The sequence below is a fragment of the Bactrocera latifrons genome, unplaced genomic scaffold (genome assembly GCF_001853355.1).
Source record: "Bactrocera latifrons isolate USDA-ARS-PBARC rearing strain unplaced genomic scaffold, ASM185335v1 scaffold_149, whole genome shotgun sequence".
Lineage (NCBI taxonomy): Eukaryota > Metazoa > Arthropoda > Insecta > Diptera > Tephritidae > Bactrocera > Bactrocera latifrons.
The window spans coordinates 485,571-499,774 of record NW_017534952.1 but is presented as its reverse complement, the minus strand read 5'-3'; the positions used below and the strand labels follow the sequence as shown (position 1 = coordinate 499,774).

General features: G+C 39.0%; 4 protein-coding genes across 6 annotated transcripts; 2 read left to right on the top strand and 2 right to left on the bottom strand.

Annotated features, from left to right (window-relative positions):
- Positions 1-3,937: 3,937 nt before the first annotated feature.
- On the top strand, positions 3,938-7,845 carry LOC108965827 (tetratricopeptide repeat protein 8). Of its 2 annotated transcripts, none has more exons than XM_018928484.1 (6): positions 3,938-4,315; positions 4,430-5,263; positions 6,186-6,388; positions 6,452-7,149; positions 7,201-7,375; positions 7,518-7,845. In XM_018928484.1, exons 2-6 carry the CDS (start codon positions 4,615-4,617, stop codon positions 7,734-7,736), a joined length of 1,944 nt encoding a protein of 647 aa, XP_018784029.1. In that variant the 5' UTR covers positions 3,938-4,315; positions 4,430-4,614; the 3' UTR covers positions 7,737-7,845. The 2 variants fall into 2 exon arrangements, with proteins under 2 accessions (XP_018784029.1, XP_018784030.1); XM_018928485.1 differs by having other exon boundaries at positions 3,938-4,319.
- LOC108965828 (ADP-ribosylation factor-like protein 16) lies at positions 7,816-8,996 on the bottom strand. Of its 2 annotated transcripts, none has more exons than XM_018928486.1 (3): positions 8,365-8,996; positions 8,172-8,299; positions 7,816-8,001 (listed from the first exon to the last, which is right to left on the bottom strand). In XM_018928486.1, the coding sequence occupies exons 1-3, from the start codon at positions 8,771-8,773 to the stop codon at positions 7,900-7,902; spliced, it is 639 nt and encodes a 212-aa protein (XP_018784031.1). In that variant the 5' UTR covers positions 8,774-8,996; the 3' UTR covers positions 7,816-7,899. The 2 variants fall into 2 exon arrangements, 1 of the variants encoding a protein (XP_018784031.1); XR_001993142.1 differs by having other exon boundaries at positions 7,916-8,001; positions 8,080-8,299.
- Positions 8,997-9,364: 368 nt separating this feature from the next.
- LOC108965768 (U5 small nuclear ribonucleoprotein 40 kDa protein) lies at positions 9,365-10,745 on the top strand. Its single transcript, XM_018928369.1, has 4 exons — positions 9,365-9,565; positions 9,620-9,749; positions 9,808-10,436; positions 10,488-10,745. The coding sequence occupies exons 1-4, from the start codon at positions 9,458-9,460 to the stop codon at positions 10,665-10,667; spliced, it is 1,047 nt and encodes a 348-aa protein (XP_018783914.1). The 5' UTR covers positions 9,365-9,457; the 3' UTR covers positions 10,668-10,745.
- A 188-nt stretch (positions 10,746-10,933) lies between these two features.
- Positions 10,934-11,747, bottom strand: LOC108965769 (vesicle transport protein SFT2C). Its single transcript, XM_018928370.1, has 2 exons — positions 11,467-11,747; positions 10,934-11,403 (listed from the first exon to the last, which is right to left on the bottom strand). The coding sequence occupies exons 1-2, from the start codon at positions 11,650-11,652 to the stop codon at positions 10,975-10,977; spliced, it is 615 nt and encodes a 204-aa protein (XP_018783915.1). The 5' UTR covers positions 11,653-11,747; the 3' UTR covers positions 10,934-10,974.
- Between the last annotated feature and the right edge of the window lie 2,457 nt (positions 11,748-14,204).

The following is a 14,204-nucleotide window of genomic DNA, read 5'->3' as shown; positions in this document are numbered from 1 at the left end:
CAACAAAAAAGCCCATTGGGTACCAAATATCTTCGTTTATTTCTTTCTAAGCCTCTTAGATGGGCTGGCGCTCCCAGTGCGTTTCAGGAGTAGGCAACACCTGTTTTGGTGACTGCGGATCGTACGAAGTACAGTCTGATTGAAACGTAGTATAAGAAAGCAGGATAAACAATAAGTTTTAGCGTTTGGAAAAATTATTACATCCGGACGAAAACCATCAATAACCATACCCACTGCCGAAAGCCTGAAAGATAGCCGAAGATACGACAAAACTTATTAGAAGATGTTTAAGTAGATTAATAACCCTCTTTCGAACTTATTCGCGACCTTAAAAATTGTTAGATTTTAAAAACACTCACCAGTAAAAACATAAGTCGAAGTAAAGCCGAAGTTCGGGAGTAGCCGAACATTACATACCTTCGCCATTTATRAACTTTATCCGCATCCACAGGACACCTACTAGGAGTGTCAAGAAACTCTTGTACTCCAAATTTTGCACATGCTATAGCTTACACGGACGGACAGATAGACATGGGCCAAAGCTGTTACTCAACTAGAGCCAAGAAGACTTGCCTTCAATTGCATGCTGATTAATAAAGAGTTTACTTTATTCAGCTTAGAGGTTTGAGGGGTAAGAACGAGGCACGACAACTACAAAAACAAAAAAGAATACGCGTATACTATATACATACGTGTAAATGTCTGTACGTCGTAAGAATTTTTATTGCGCTTGTGTTTGTACGACATAGCGCGGTTGAACTGGATGTGTAAGTGAAATYCCATTGGTCTGCTGCAGCGGCGGCAATAGCGACGCCAGTGACAGCAACAATAAATAACTTGAATGGTCGTACCGCGAAAAGGTAGTGATTACGACGAAGGTGAAGGCAAGGAACGAAGGTCAGTAAAATAAGCCCTAAACAGCTTTCTAAAGTTGGGACTCAAGCTGAGGAAACCCTGAAACTGAAAATCGTCTCCTCAACAACCTATTGAGCCTCGGTAGCTTTTTATCATGACTACAGTTAAAATTACATACCAAAACTATTTACTGCAAGTTTAGAATGTTACAATTTAAGATTTATGAGCGCAAATAAAATAATTTCCCATTCTGTACCGATTTCAATGGACTTCTCAACCACGAAGTTGGTTCGGGCTTATTTTTGTTTTCGTGAAATTCAAGTCGACTACGAAAAGCTTTTGGAACGGATAAGCYTTTTTATGCAAACATTAGTAAAAACCACCGGATTAGAAATCGGAYTCTGGCCCTGTAATCATTTTGGTTTCAAAAAGACGCTTTAAAAAGTTGTTCGGTGATATGTATGTAACTGTAGATACTTATCCAAACTTTAGAGCTTATATGAACAGATGGAAAATACATTTTCACATCTTAGCAGTTATACATATAGTATATGTATGTACGTTTCAAGTAATAAATAAATCAGTTCGATCGGCGCTCGAGACCAACTGACGAGTAGTCAGCTAAACAGGCAACTTCAAGACAGGTCAGGCTTCACCGAAGAATAAGCTGATGCTGTGCACATAAATTGCCGCACGAGCTCGAAAGGCTCCTACCTCCATGCCTACGTACATACATATCATTCCTTACATCGGTTCGACTCAGCTCAGCCCTTTCAAGTTATGCCTGCATATCCAACTTACAGATTCTCGCGAACTGGTTCCATCGCCATGCTGGGACAGTGGGTAGTTGTTGCTGTTGTGTTCAGAAGGCTAGCAATTTCGTATTCTTTATTTATTTAGTCTTTCTTATTTTTCAGTTCATTTTATAAACGCGCGTTCCTCCCGCCTCATTCTTGCGATGCATGCACATACACACGTACACACATATGTACACGCGCTCCTTGGCCGATTTTTCTAAGGGAAAAGGTTCTTGACTTGTTGCAGCCTAGACCACATTCTCAAAACAGTTGGAGGAATGTCAGAAAGTTTTTGGATACAATGTTTCATCCTGTTCAATAGGCAACAAGTCCGTCTTGTGGTGCGACGGATTCGAAATAATCTTTAGTTACAAAAGCTGCAGCATTACGAGGCGAAAATGGAGCTAACCAGGTTCTGAATTTGAATAGAAAAGCATTCTATTCTGCATTTCTGACATACACTTACCTGTACATATGTATATACACGCCTGTTTGTAGACATTGACGGGGAAGAGCGACGCTTTGAAATGATTGGAATTTTTATTTTGCCCCAAAATCACTTGGGGAATTACCAATGAACGCCGTAAAGGCAAACAATTCGCGAAGAATTTTCTATAATGCTGTATGCGGGCAGGTATGTATGTATGTATGTTTTGTTGTGTGCGCACATTGTCAACTACATATTAACGCATTTGTATCCATACGCATACACACATACACAGTTCCAGCGTCAAGTAATACGGCCAAATGCGAACAAAGTAAAGCGAATTCAAATTAAAACATATCTCCACATTTCGCATACAAACATATAAACATTTGTGCATATGTGCATATGTGTACGTATGTATGTATGTATGTTCATATGCTTAAAAACAAATGTACGTAGAAAAGAAGGTAAACAGCATAAATACCGAAACTTGTTTTAGCTACCAAACGCGTACGAGCCGCGAGAGCTGAGCAATCGATGGCGGCGCAGAGCTTTGGGGGGAGGGAAGCAGCCAAAGCTCCATAATACCAACGGCAAAAGAGCGCTGGAACACTGGATCGGTCGATCGGTCGATCGTTCGATTGTCGATTTATTGAATCGTTTGTTGCCCATACTGGCTGGAATGACTGAAATAAAGTGAAATTCACGATGCACCAAATACCATCGAATACGAATKCGCGATGCAATACCAAAGTACGCGGMGCAACATACCAAATCGAACCGAAACCAAGCTCAAACCCAACTCACATACTCGCATCAGCAGCCAGGAGTCTTGCGCCAGATTTACAGTGTGCATTTCGAAATAGTTGAAATGAGCCCTAATGAAGGGGCCGTCGTATAAATAAGTAAGATGGGTCTCTTTAAGCGTGGCTTCAATTGGAATAAGGTGGCACTATTCACTTTTTACTTATCGGGTAGTATTGCACTTACCGCGTGTTTTAAATGATATTTAGAAAATATACTTTTTATATTATTTGCATTTGGAAAGTACGAAATGGRGCGTGAAAATTCATACAACCTCACATATGTATGTACATCCATCCCCATATCCTACTCAAACGCATGTACTTATGTATGTATGTATGTATATAAAGATATTTATGTATGCCTCACATTGCTGCTACTGCATCACGCTTTTGGCGCTGAACTGCGCATACGCAACACATGACAATCGTCAAGGAAACGGGCTGGCCTTAGTCCGCCATTTCTTTTATTTGCTTTGCCATTTCTGCAGCTACTCTGTGCCTTGTACGCTTCGCCCTCTGGCCGGCGACTCGGGTCCTAAAAATCAAAGAAAAACACCAATTGCTGCACAGTAGCAGTTTCATGTTAATGMGCTCCGATATTGCAGAGAAATGCTTACAACAAGGCATCAGGCGCAGCATTTCAATTCGCAAGCATATACAACGTCTCCCAATTGGGACAAGTCGACATGAGCAATAATTGAGACTTTCGCAGATTTAAAAATCGGCGGSCAGAAGAGGTCGCTGAAAATTATTAACTTCGTGTCCTTTGCCTTGCCGAACAAATGAAAAAGGGCTTTGCTCTTTTCGAAGGTTAAAACAGAATCTAGCAGTCCGCTTAGCAAGAACCGTGTTTGAAAGATCATGTTGAAAATCAAGCTTCTGTTATGGAGAGATAGAAATACTGACGGCATGGCCAACTTGGCGAAGGCTTTACAAATATTTGCGACGTGCTGCTCAGCTTTATGGTATGTCTGGATGGGCCCTTAAATGGACCAGTCCGAAATGGTTCCTCTAAAACTACTTAATTTTCAGATATCCACATCTGCCACATTTGTTCCACGTTCCCTAAAGAACTAAAGCCCTTTGAACCCTTCTATTCACCAATTACTTTCCTCAAATTTTACATGCGAGAATGCAATGAAGAACCATCTTAATAACTGTATTTGATGCGCCAAATTTTTTTTGGMCAGAGGAGTAGAGCTCCAGCACAGCCAGCAGAAAACCTCGAATCGAAGATCGACTAATAGTACGAATAAACACCCTGTAAGCGCAACCTTGAACTATCGCGCCGCCATGGCAACGGAAAATGCCAAACAAAAGTTTTCATTTACTAATATTTCCGAAGACTTTAAGAACACAATGTCTGCTTATTAAATGTGGGAACATAAAATAGATAAATAATACATTTTCGGTTAGCAGTTTTGTAGTTGGTATGTATGTATACTTTGCGAAAAATGTGATGGCTTCTAAGGAATTCCAATCAAATTGTGTGACCTTCGAAATTGTTGAAATTAGTTCATATCCGKTGTTAAAAATTCCAACAGGTTAAATCAATAATGTCTGAAGTCAGAGGAGCCAATTGAATTTAAAGAGCGATTGAGGCAGCAAGCACTTCRCATAAAAAAGAAATCGAGCAGAGGAAACCTAGAACAGGCAAGGATCTGAGYGGCAATTGCACGAAAAGCAAAACGCCAACAAAACGAAAAAAGAAGCGCACACGGTCGGTAGGATGACGACAGCAGTTCCTTTGGCTCCGTTGGCACCGCTGGCAGCGCTCCCCTCAACGCGCATGTTGTTAGGCACAGCCACCAGTTCAGCTTGTGCGAATGCCACGACAGCCATGGCGTCACTTTCAATACAGCAGACACATTCGCAGTCTCAGCCGGAGTTGGAGCCACAGCTGCCGCCGACGATAACAATAGCCGCACTCGAGTGGCAGTATTTTCAAGCGGTTTCACTGTTTCGGCGGCGAAAATATGAAAAATGCGTTGAGGTGTGCAATGCCATGTTGCGCACTGGCCATGAAACGAATGTGCAAATGTTTACCTCTTCGTCGGAGAGCCACGAGGCCGATGCACAGTACAGTAGGGGAGTTGGCGGCAGCGGTAGTGGCAGTGGCAGCGGCAGCATAGTCAGGAACAATAACCACAGCAACAGCAACAGCAACAACCTGAATCTCACAAGCGGCTCAAGGCAGGGGCGAAGCCACAACCAAAACTTTAAAAGCAACAACACAAAATATGGTAATACCAATGGTAATAATAATAAAGTGAGCATGCCCACGTGGATGATGGAGGGCGTATGGCAATTAAAAATGCGCGCGCTTACCCAGCGCGTCTACATCGACGATCTGGAGACGGACGATGCCTTCGAGGGGGGTAAGTATGAATGTGTGCATCTGAYTGCTGTCAAGAGGAATAACACAGTAGCCAAACTATACATACATATGTACATATATTCAGCACTGCAGCACTGTTGCCAAGTAGCTTAAACTGTGGCGYAGTGGAACGTTTACTAATCCCTTATTAACTGTGCATTGATAAATGAGGAGGGGTTTTGGGTCCTTTACCTAACTGAAACAAGCAAGCTGTTAAAAAAACAGTATTTGTAAGTTTCTCGTCAAGGTAAGGGGAATCATACAATACAAGGGCGTAAATGAGGGCTGCTGCTACAACGAAATGTAAAAGTCMACATCTGGTGATTGCTTTGTGACCATTTTCCGAGCACCCATTCCTTAAGGTTCACCAATGTATTTCAATATATATAAAGAATCGCTATCTTTTAACCAGTCTCATAAATATGTGCTTTTGTGTCATTTTATATGTACATATGTTTGTATGTGTGGATAGCCGACATGAATGTTGAAAATTCCGAGCTTGAGTGGCTTAACGGATTACGATTGCATTGGAATATTTCWGCTGCATTCCGTTGGCATGCCATGCCGTGGCAGTTGCACAGCCGCACACCATCTCAATGCCCGAATACTCATGCCACGCTTCTTGCATTCCAACGTGTTCAATCACCCTGAATTTTTATTTTCATCTCGTTACTTATTACTTTTTTCATACACATGTATGCACACATAGACAGGCATACTCGGTGATAATGCTGCGGTGCTACATTTTGGTTATTGTTGCATAGCCTGATTCCGCCCCTAGCTTATACACACGATCGCATACCATACTCTCCGGCTAGTGCACTCGTATTATATTACATTTGCTTAAAAGTGGGTTCGAGTACTTTTTGATCTTTTGCATTGTCTTTGTTTTTATTATTAATGCTGGGATCGTACGAACACAGAGAATGAGGAAGTGGAGTTGGAGCGAATCGCCACAGCCGCCCGGCCAGGTACCTCAATTAAAACAGCCTTCATACCACGACCAACTACAAGCACGCTGCGAGCTCGCACCACAGCTACTAAAAGAAATGACCTACCAATGAGTGAAGGGAGCCGCACCGCGACCGCGCAGAGCAGTAAGAGCATGAGACCCAAATCGGGTATGGTAAGGCGATAGATCCTCTTGAGATTTCATATTCAAATAGTCATGGCATGCCCATATTCTAAGGTGCGGCCGGGCACTGCTACCTCTCGACCTGGTTCTTCAATGGGTAGCCGTACAGCATCACGATGTGGTACWGCTTCGCGCATTCGCGCTTCTTCTGCTGCTGCATATACGGTTGGTGATGTTACCGCGAAATTGTATCAAGCTTCACGCCTCAATCCCACGATATACGCCGAACGAGAGGCACTTATTAAAGCGCTTTTTCAATTCCTCTACTATCATGAATCGGATGTTCAAAAATCATATTCACTTTGCGAAGCTGTCATGGAGGTGCACAAACAAAAGCGAACTTCTGGCTCCACTCGTTCAGGGGCACCAGTCGATTGGTGGTGGGATCAGCAAATAGGCCGGTGTCTGCTTATATTACGGTCTCCACGAAAAGCGGAAACATTTCTCGTGCAATCATTGGCAGTATTTCCGCATCCCGATACGTTTTTACTGCTATCACGATTATATCAACGTCTGGGTGAACCCGAACGTGCACTCGAACTCATCGGTATGGCTGTGGACCGACATCCGTTCAATGTCACATTTCGCATCGAACAAGGGCGTATTTTTGATGCTCTATCCAAACCCGATAGTGCCATGCAAATATATCGTCTCATCACCAAGCTTAATCCTATAAATATCGAAGCGCTAGCCTCAATTGCTTTGAATCACTTTTACGATGGAAATCCTGAGATGGCCCTTATGTACTACAGGTGAGTCGAATTCCATGCTGGCAAAYGAACTCTAATACGGTTTTAATTTAGGCGAATTCTAGCTTTGGGAATTCACTCGGCAGAACTCTATTGCAATATTGCATTGTGTTGCTTGTATGGGGGACAAATCGACCTGGTACTTCCTTGTTTTCAGCGAGCTCTGCTGCTGTCCAAGACTACCAATGAAAAAGCGGACATATGGTATAACATGAGTTTTGTCGCATTGGTAAGTTACTTTAGCACACTCACCTAATCACTCATATTCRGGCATGGTACATATGTATGGTCACAGAATATATTTAAAATAAATACGGATACCTATGTAGGCTAGGTATATAATAAATGAATGTTTAATATCTACTTTCAAGTCAACTGGCGATTTTCATTTGGCTCGTCGATGTCTTCAGCTCTGTCTAACAGCGGATGCCTGCAGCGGCGCCGCCCTTAATAACTTGGCTGTACTGGCAGCACACTCTGGCGATCTGATGCGCGCCAAATCGTATCTCCAGGCAGCAAAGGAAGTGCTGAGAGAGAGTCCGGAAATCAGCAGTAATTTAAAATACATGCAAGCCCATTACAAACTCTAACGTATGWGCGTGAAAACTACAAAAGATTCAGTAGGGCAGACAGCGCCCTAATCTAGCAAACATTGAAGTTGATATTAAGTATGTATGTACGTATATTATTTATTTTAGTAAACGAGTTCCATCAATTTTATGTAAATAAATAATTACATTTTACTTGAAAATTCTAAGGGATCTTTAACCAGGCATATATAGCTTCGAAACCCACGTGACTGACGGCGCTAGCCTCCACAATAGTTAACTGTTGCCGAATTTCCTTTTGAAGCTTCTAAAAAAAATTAAGAAAATAGGAATATATGCAAATTATTGTTTAAAGTACAGATCTTCGTAACAAAATGATAGGAACTTATAAAGTAATCGAACGGTCTTGAAAATTTGTGCCTGAACTTCTAGTTCTACTTAAAATTGTATTTCTGAATCGAAATACAGAGTTCTCACGGATATTTGTAGCATAAGTAAAGCTTCATTGCGCATYTGCCGGTAGGCGTAATCCATCTTAGCTAAAACTAACAAAATTCGACAGCGCTGCAATCGAGGGTCGGCCAATATAGAATAGAGCAGAACCCCTTCAAATACACAAAATCGTAATTGAGAATTATTATAAAATAAATGCACATTTACGTAAACCAACCTGCTGCAGAAATTTGACAAAGATTTGAAGTGTCAACGACATAAATTATTTTTGACACTTTTTCATAATATTGTCGCCAGAGTGGTGCCATCGCACCACCAATTTCCAAAACTCGTATGCATTTTAATGGAGCTTTGGCCCTCTTACACTTTAGCTCTGTGGCGCCTGAGACTTCGTTGCTGGTCTTTTCATCATTTAAATCTGTCTGTTTTTTCTCAGTTGGGTTTGAAGCATTTGGAAGCTTTGTTGAAAGATTGATTGTAAAAATATTTGTGCCATTTGTTGGCATTGAATAGGTTGTCTCATCAATACAGTCCGGATTCTCCAGTGCCTTTAGAAGGTGGGTTTTTCCTGCACGTTTCGGCCCAACACAAATGCAGGACATTTGACTGACAAAGCTTGCATCCATTTTGCCGCACGAAGAACTAAAGCTATTTCTAACCACTTAAACAGTACTTATCAACTTTAATTGTTCTTTTATTAACTACCGATAAATGCAAGTCAAATAACCGTTGCTRTGGAGACCGTCATGAATACTCTGTTGTCAGAAGCAATCATTTAATAAAAWTAATTAATTATCAGTAATTATTCTACTACATTATAAAAGCAAATCAAATTCTAATTGAAATAAATGGAGTTCGATGACTCATTTTTTAATTATAGATTAAAGATTCGTATTCAGACGAATTCTTATTGTAACGACAAAGATTATTTTTAATCATTTGGCAGCACTAAAAGTAGAAAAAATAAGAAATAAATAAATCCCTTGAGAAAAAAGTTTAAATGAATAAGTTTAATAATAAAAAAGATATAACTACATCTTAAATCAAAAGATCAGTCGTGTAATATTGTATACGTTCTCTTGAATGCGTTATGCAGTTATTGCATTTAATAATAAGTATGTATACAGATTTGGCAACTTGTCGATAATTTCATTAATCTCATGCAATCTGTTATAAAAATCGCGTTTATGAAGYGCCCTGTGGTTGATATACCGAACAATTTGTTCAAACGCAACATATGTACTGTAGAACTGTTTTTATATGAGAGCGTGTATACAAATTTTGTTCGTTAAAGGATTAATTATAAAAATATGGGTACTAAAAGACCGGGGACAAGCTTAGTGTTGGCGCACGATACAAAACGCAGCAAAAATGATCTTATTGCATACACCAATCGTGATAAAGCTTTGATGGAATCGGTTTGAATACTTGTACTTCCGCCTCATTAAATTCTCTAATAAATAAGTTTTTAGGGTGTTCGACGTACATCTAATTTAATGGCGCCAATAATGCTATTGGAAGGACATGAGGGAGAGATTTTTACAACTGAATTCCATCCGGATGGCGACATACTGGTTTCGTCAGGCTTTGATAGACAAATATGTCAGTGCAAATAAAAATTGAGAATTGTATAATTAAATTCATCCCATTTACCTTGCAGATGTTTGGAATGTTTATGGCGAATGTGAAAATGTAATGGTAATGTCTGGCCACAGCGGTGCCGTTTTGGAAGCACATTTTTCGACGGACGGATCAAATGTGTATACATGTGGAACCGATAAAACTGTCGCCATTTGGGAYATTGTAACGGGGCAGCGAGTACGTAAACTAAAGGGGCATACAAATTTTGTAAATACTGTTCATCGTACGCGCCGGGGCAACCAAATGCTGTGTTCCGGTTCTGATGATCGAACTATAAGAATTTGGGATGCACGAAAAAAAAATTCGGTACACACAATGGAATCGCCATATCAAGTAACTGCGGCATGTTTCAATGATATTGGAGATCAATTGATCTCCGGTGGTATTGATAATGAAATAAAAATTTGGGATGTACGCAAGCATCAACAGGTGTTGCACCGATTACGTGGACATACTGATACAATAACGGGGATTTCGTTATCACCAGATGGTTCTTATTTACTTTCCAATTCCATGGACAATACGCTTCGAATTTGGGATGTACGCCCCTATGCTCCGGTTGAAAGGTGCGTAAAAATTTTTCAAGGACATCAACACAACTTTGAAAAGAATCTATTGCGTTGCTCATGGTCACCGGATGGCAGCAAGGTAAAAATTTATTATATTATTTGTATCAAAGTTTATATATTTAATTACTAGATATCTGCTGGTTCTTCTGATCGCTATGTTTATATTTGGGACACAACAAGCCGGCGTGTAATTTATAAGCTACCTGGTCACAATGGCAGCGTTAATGATGTCGATTTTCATTCAAAAGAACCTCTGATTTTATCTGCGTCCAGTGACAAAACTTTGTATCTTGGTGAAATCGAAGATTAGACTATGCAATGTTATCCTGAAGATAAAGTTTTCATTTTAAATACGTCGTCTACAATTAACATAAAATAAAACAAAGTGGATTTATGTTTGTAATAATATCGGCTATGCTAAAATGTATAAATGATTCTTTTAATGGTATCACACATGTCACTTTCAGTTAAAATTGAGTTTTAGCTATTGAAATGGCTAGAGGATAAATATGAGATATGTGTATAAAACTCAGTTGACTAAACATACAAGCGGGTAAGAAATATGTATCTACCAAGTTTATGAAAGAAAAGATATATGTTTATTAATGTTTATCGTACTAAACGGGCAGTGTACTTGTTGAGGATACGGTACTCTTGAACATTTTTCCAAAGAACTTTATTCCGGAAGCTCCACCGGGAACAGTACCAACTATCATAAATAGAAGAGCGATTATTTGCGCTACAGCAAAGAGGACGGTTAACGCTGTGCTATGTACTAACAGTGCGCAGTAAAGTGTTGCTATCAAAGAGCTGGTATATGTGCCGGATACCAACATACGTGGCTTTGAAAAAGCAGTCTTGAGAAAGGCACCAAACCCAGATAAAAAACAAAAGCCAAGTATGAAAAACATGCTACCCAAAGAATAAAGTAGAGCGAATTTGCGGGCTTTTAATATTAACACTGGTACGTAAAATATGGAGATGCTGAAGCAAAGAGCACCTAGTCCTAAACAAGCAACAAAACCAACAATGCGCTGCAGTCGTGACTATAATAGAAAAATAAATTCGTCATTTATTAAATAAAAATTAATTAGAATTTTATTTTTTACCAATTTAGGACAACAACTGTCTTGTGTGTCTTGCAGCCAACTATTGCTGGGTTCCGTTGGCTCAGAACGCGTAAATAATTTTCCCAAATCTGGCACTTTGATTTGTGGAATTTTGGCACTGAAGTTCTTTTTTTGATCGCTTTGTAGTAGCAAATATTCATCCAAATCTTGTTTCAAGCTTGCCATGTTTGTAGATATAAAAAGTTGGTCACAGGTAGGATGTGCCACGAATTTGTTTATTTTTTATTTTTCACACGAATGAAATAAGTAAGTTAGTTGACGAATCATTAAACAGTAGTACAGGGTGTTTTCTATCACAGGGTTCACGATGTGTTTAGAAAATGTGTACACTGTGCAAATTTGGTGTTTTAAAGACTTTTTAATAATCAATGGATATAAATTTATCCTTATTTAAGATATTTATTCATGTAAATTTTGTAGCAATTGTGAAAGAAATGATTGTAATTTTCCTCCCATAACAAAAAGAAATGAATATGTTAGCTTCTAAACGCGATCAAATAGTGTATGTAATGGAAATTGAATTAAATTTGTGTATTTACTATTTGGTTGTATTAACGTTGATCCGTATTACTTATAAAACTCTACCTTTGGGATGTTTGAGCGTAGCGCTCTTATTAATAAAAATATTTTAGATTGAAATAAACTATAATTAAATCATTCTGACATTTGTCATCAGTATCCTTATACAGTTAGAAAGAGGCTTTCTCACGCGTTAATAAACAAATTGTTATGAAGAGCGCATTGAGGAAGAGAAGAAAAATCCGCTCAACTCCCTAATATCAGTATCATAAATGTTGTCTTTCCTACCGTTCTCAAAACTTATTCACCTATGTAAACAACATCAGATACTTTAAATCAATTTGATTACAGATGATTTTGAGTAAAACAAATGCAATATGTTAGAATGAACAATTGACAAAAGATATTTGCGAGTTATAAACACTAGGTAGGCAACGATAAAATATACAAATCGAAAGCGGTAAATTATCTCAAAGATATTTCTGCTCTCTTTTATCCACAAACATATCTGAGAGAAAAGATACTTTTGAGAGGCGACATTCTCTCTCATTTCACTGACTATGCTTACACGTATACAACTCTCCCCATATAACAGGGTGCGATTCGCACCACAGTCGTTTTATAACTGTGCTCTCAAATATGTAAAATTACTGTGTTAATGCAGTTTAGACATTTTACTAATATTTTTTAAACATATGCTGAATTTCACGGTCATAGCTCTTGTGTTGAATATATTTTTTAAGAATAACAAAACTTTGTATTCAACATATTAAAAGTGATTTAATTTGAAATGTTGATGCCTTAGCATCGCACCCTGTTTACAGAGTATCTGGCGCACGAAAAGGCGCTCTCAGGCGCTGCTGGCCAGCAATTCTTGAGCTCAGTCACTGAGTAAATCGCGATGAGGTTGCATGAAAACAACGTAACGCGTGTTTCGTCTTGGAAACCATACGGTGGATATTGTTGTATACACTTGTACAGCAACAAAAGCAGCAGCATTTAGAAGTAGCAGCCAACAACAGCAAAAGGAAGATTTTAGAAACACAAAAGCAAAAAAAATTACAAAGCAGCAAAAGGTGAATGGTGAAACAAAGTAAAATCCAAACGGAAGTTAAAGCATTCATTGAATGTATTAATTGAAATTTTTTGGTAAATAAAACCACCAAGAATATATGCATTTAAGTGTTATGAATGTAGATATATACAAATGAAATCGTAACGAGTCCGAACGAATTTTTCACAAGTACGGCTGATTCGCGCGCGCCCCCCGTTTTGTGTATAACTGTGTAGGTGAATAGTGTCTATGAGTGTGTGTCTGTAGAGTTGGGTATGAAAATATGCTATGGTATCTGGTAGACCKACGGGTGAAATGTGTAAATCGTACGGTAAATTAAGGCGGTCGTTCAATGCGAATGTAGGGTGTATGCGACCCGGCATGGTACGGTGCGACGTGATGCGACGCGGCAAAGCGCAATTCGTTGCAATACCTACATATGTATATAAGTATTGTATGTATGAATGTGCGCTCGTTCGTTCGAAAAATGCAATGTCGGTTCGTTGCAGTACGGTATAACGCCAGAGGCGTATACTGATGTTGACGGGGTGGGGTGAGACGTGTTGTGAATCGAACCGATGCTTGACCATTGGAAAGTGCAATAATAAAATAAATGCCAAAAAAAAGACGCGAATGTGTTCAAAAATAGCAACAACAAAGATGGTATTTTGAGCGCGACAAGCATTAAATAAAAATAGAAAACATCAAAAAGAAATTACGAAATTTCGCCCATTTTTATTGCGCTATAGCATGTGCCCCCAATGTCTCTTCATCACACAGCACTGAATGCTAATGTTAACGAAATGGCAGCAAAATTGTGCCTTATATGCGTTCAAAATAAATATAAATTCCGATTGTGTATGTGTGCATTTTAAAGTGCATACATATATTTATGAGTTCAGCAAAAATTAAGCAGAAGCAAATATCATACGGAACTTACAAAAAAAAATTTTATATTGTTTTGGTCATATATGTATATGCCCTTTACAAGTGTGAAGTGTTTATAACATATATTAATAATTTGTTTATCTTTTCCATTTCAACAGTGATCACTTGGAAGAAAGAGTAATTGTTTTTAGAGCAAAAGAAAATGAAAATACGAAGTTCATAAGCAATACAAATAAAATACGAAAATATCAAAAAA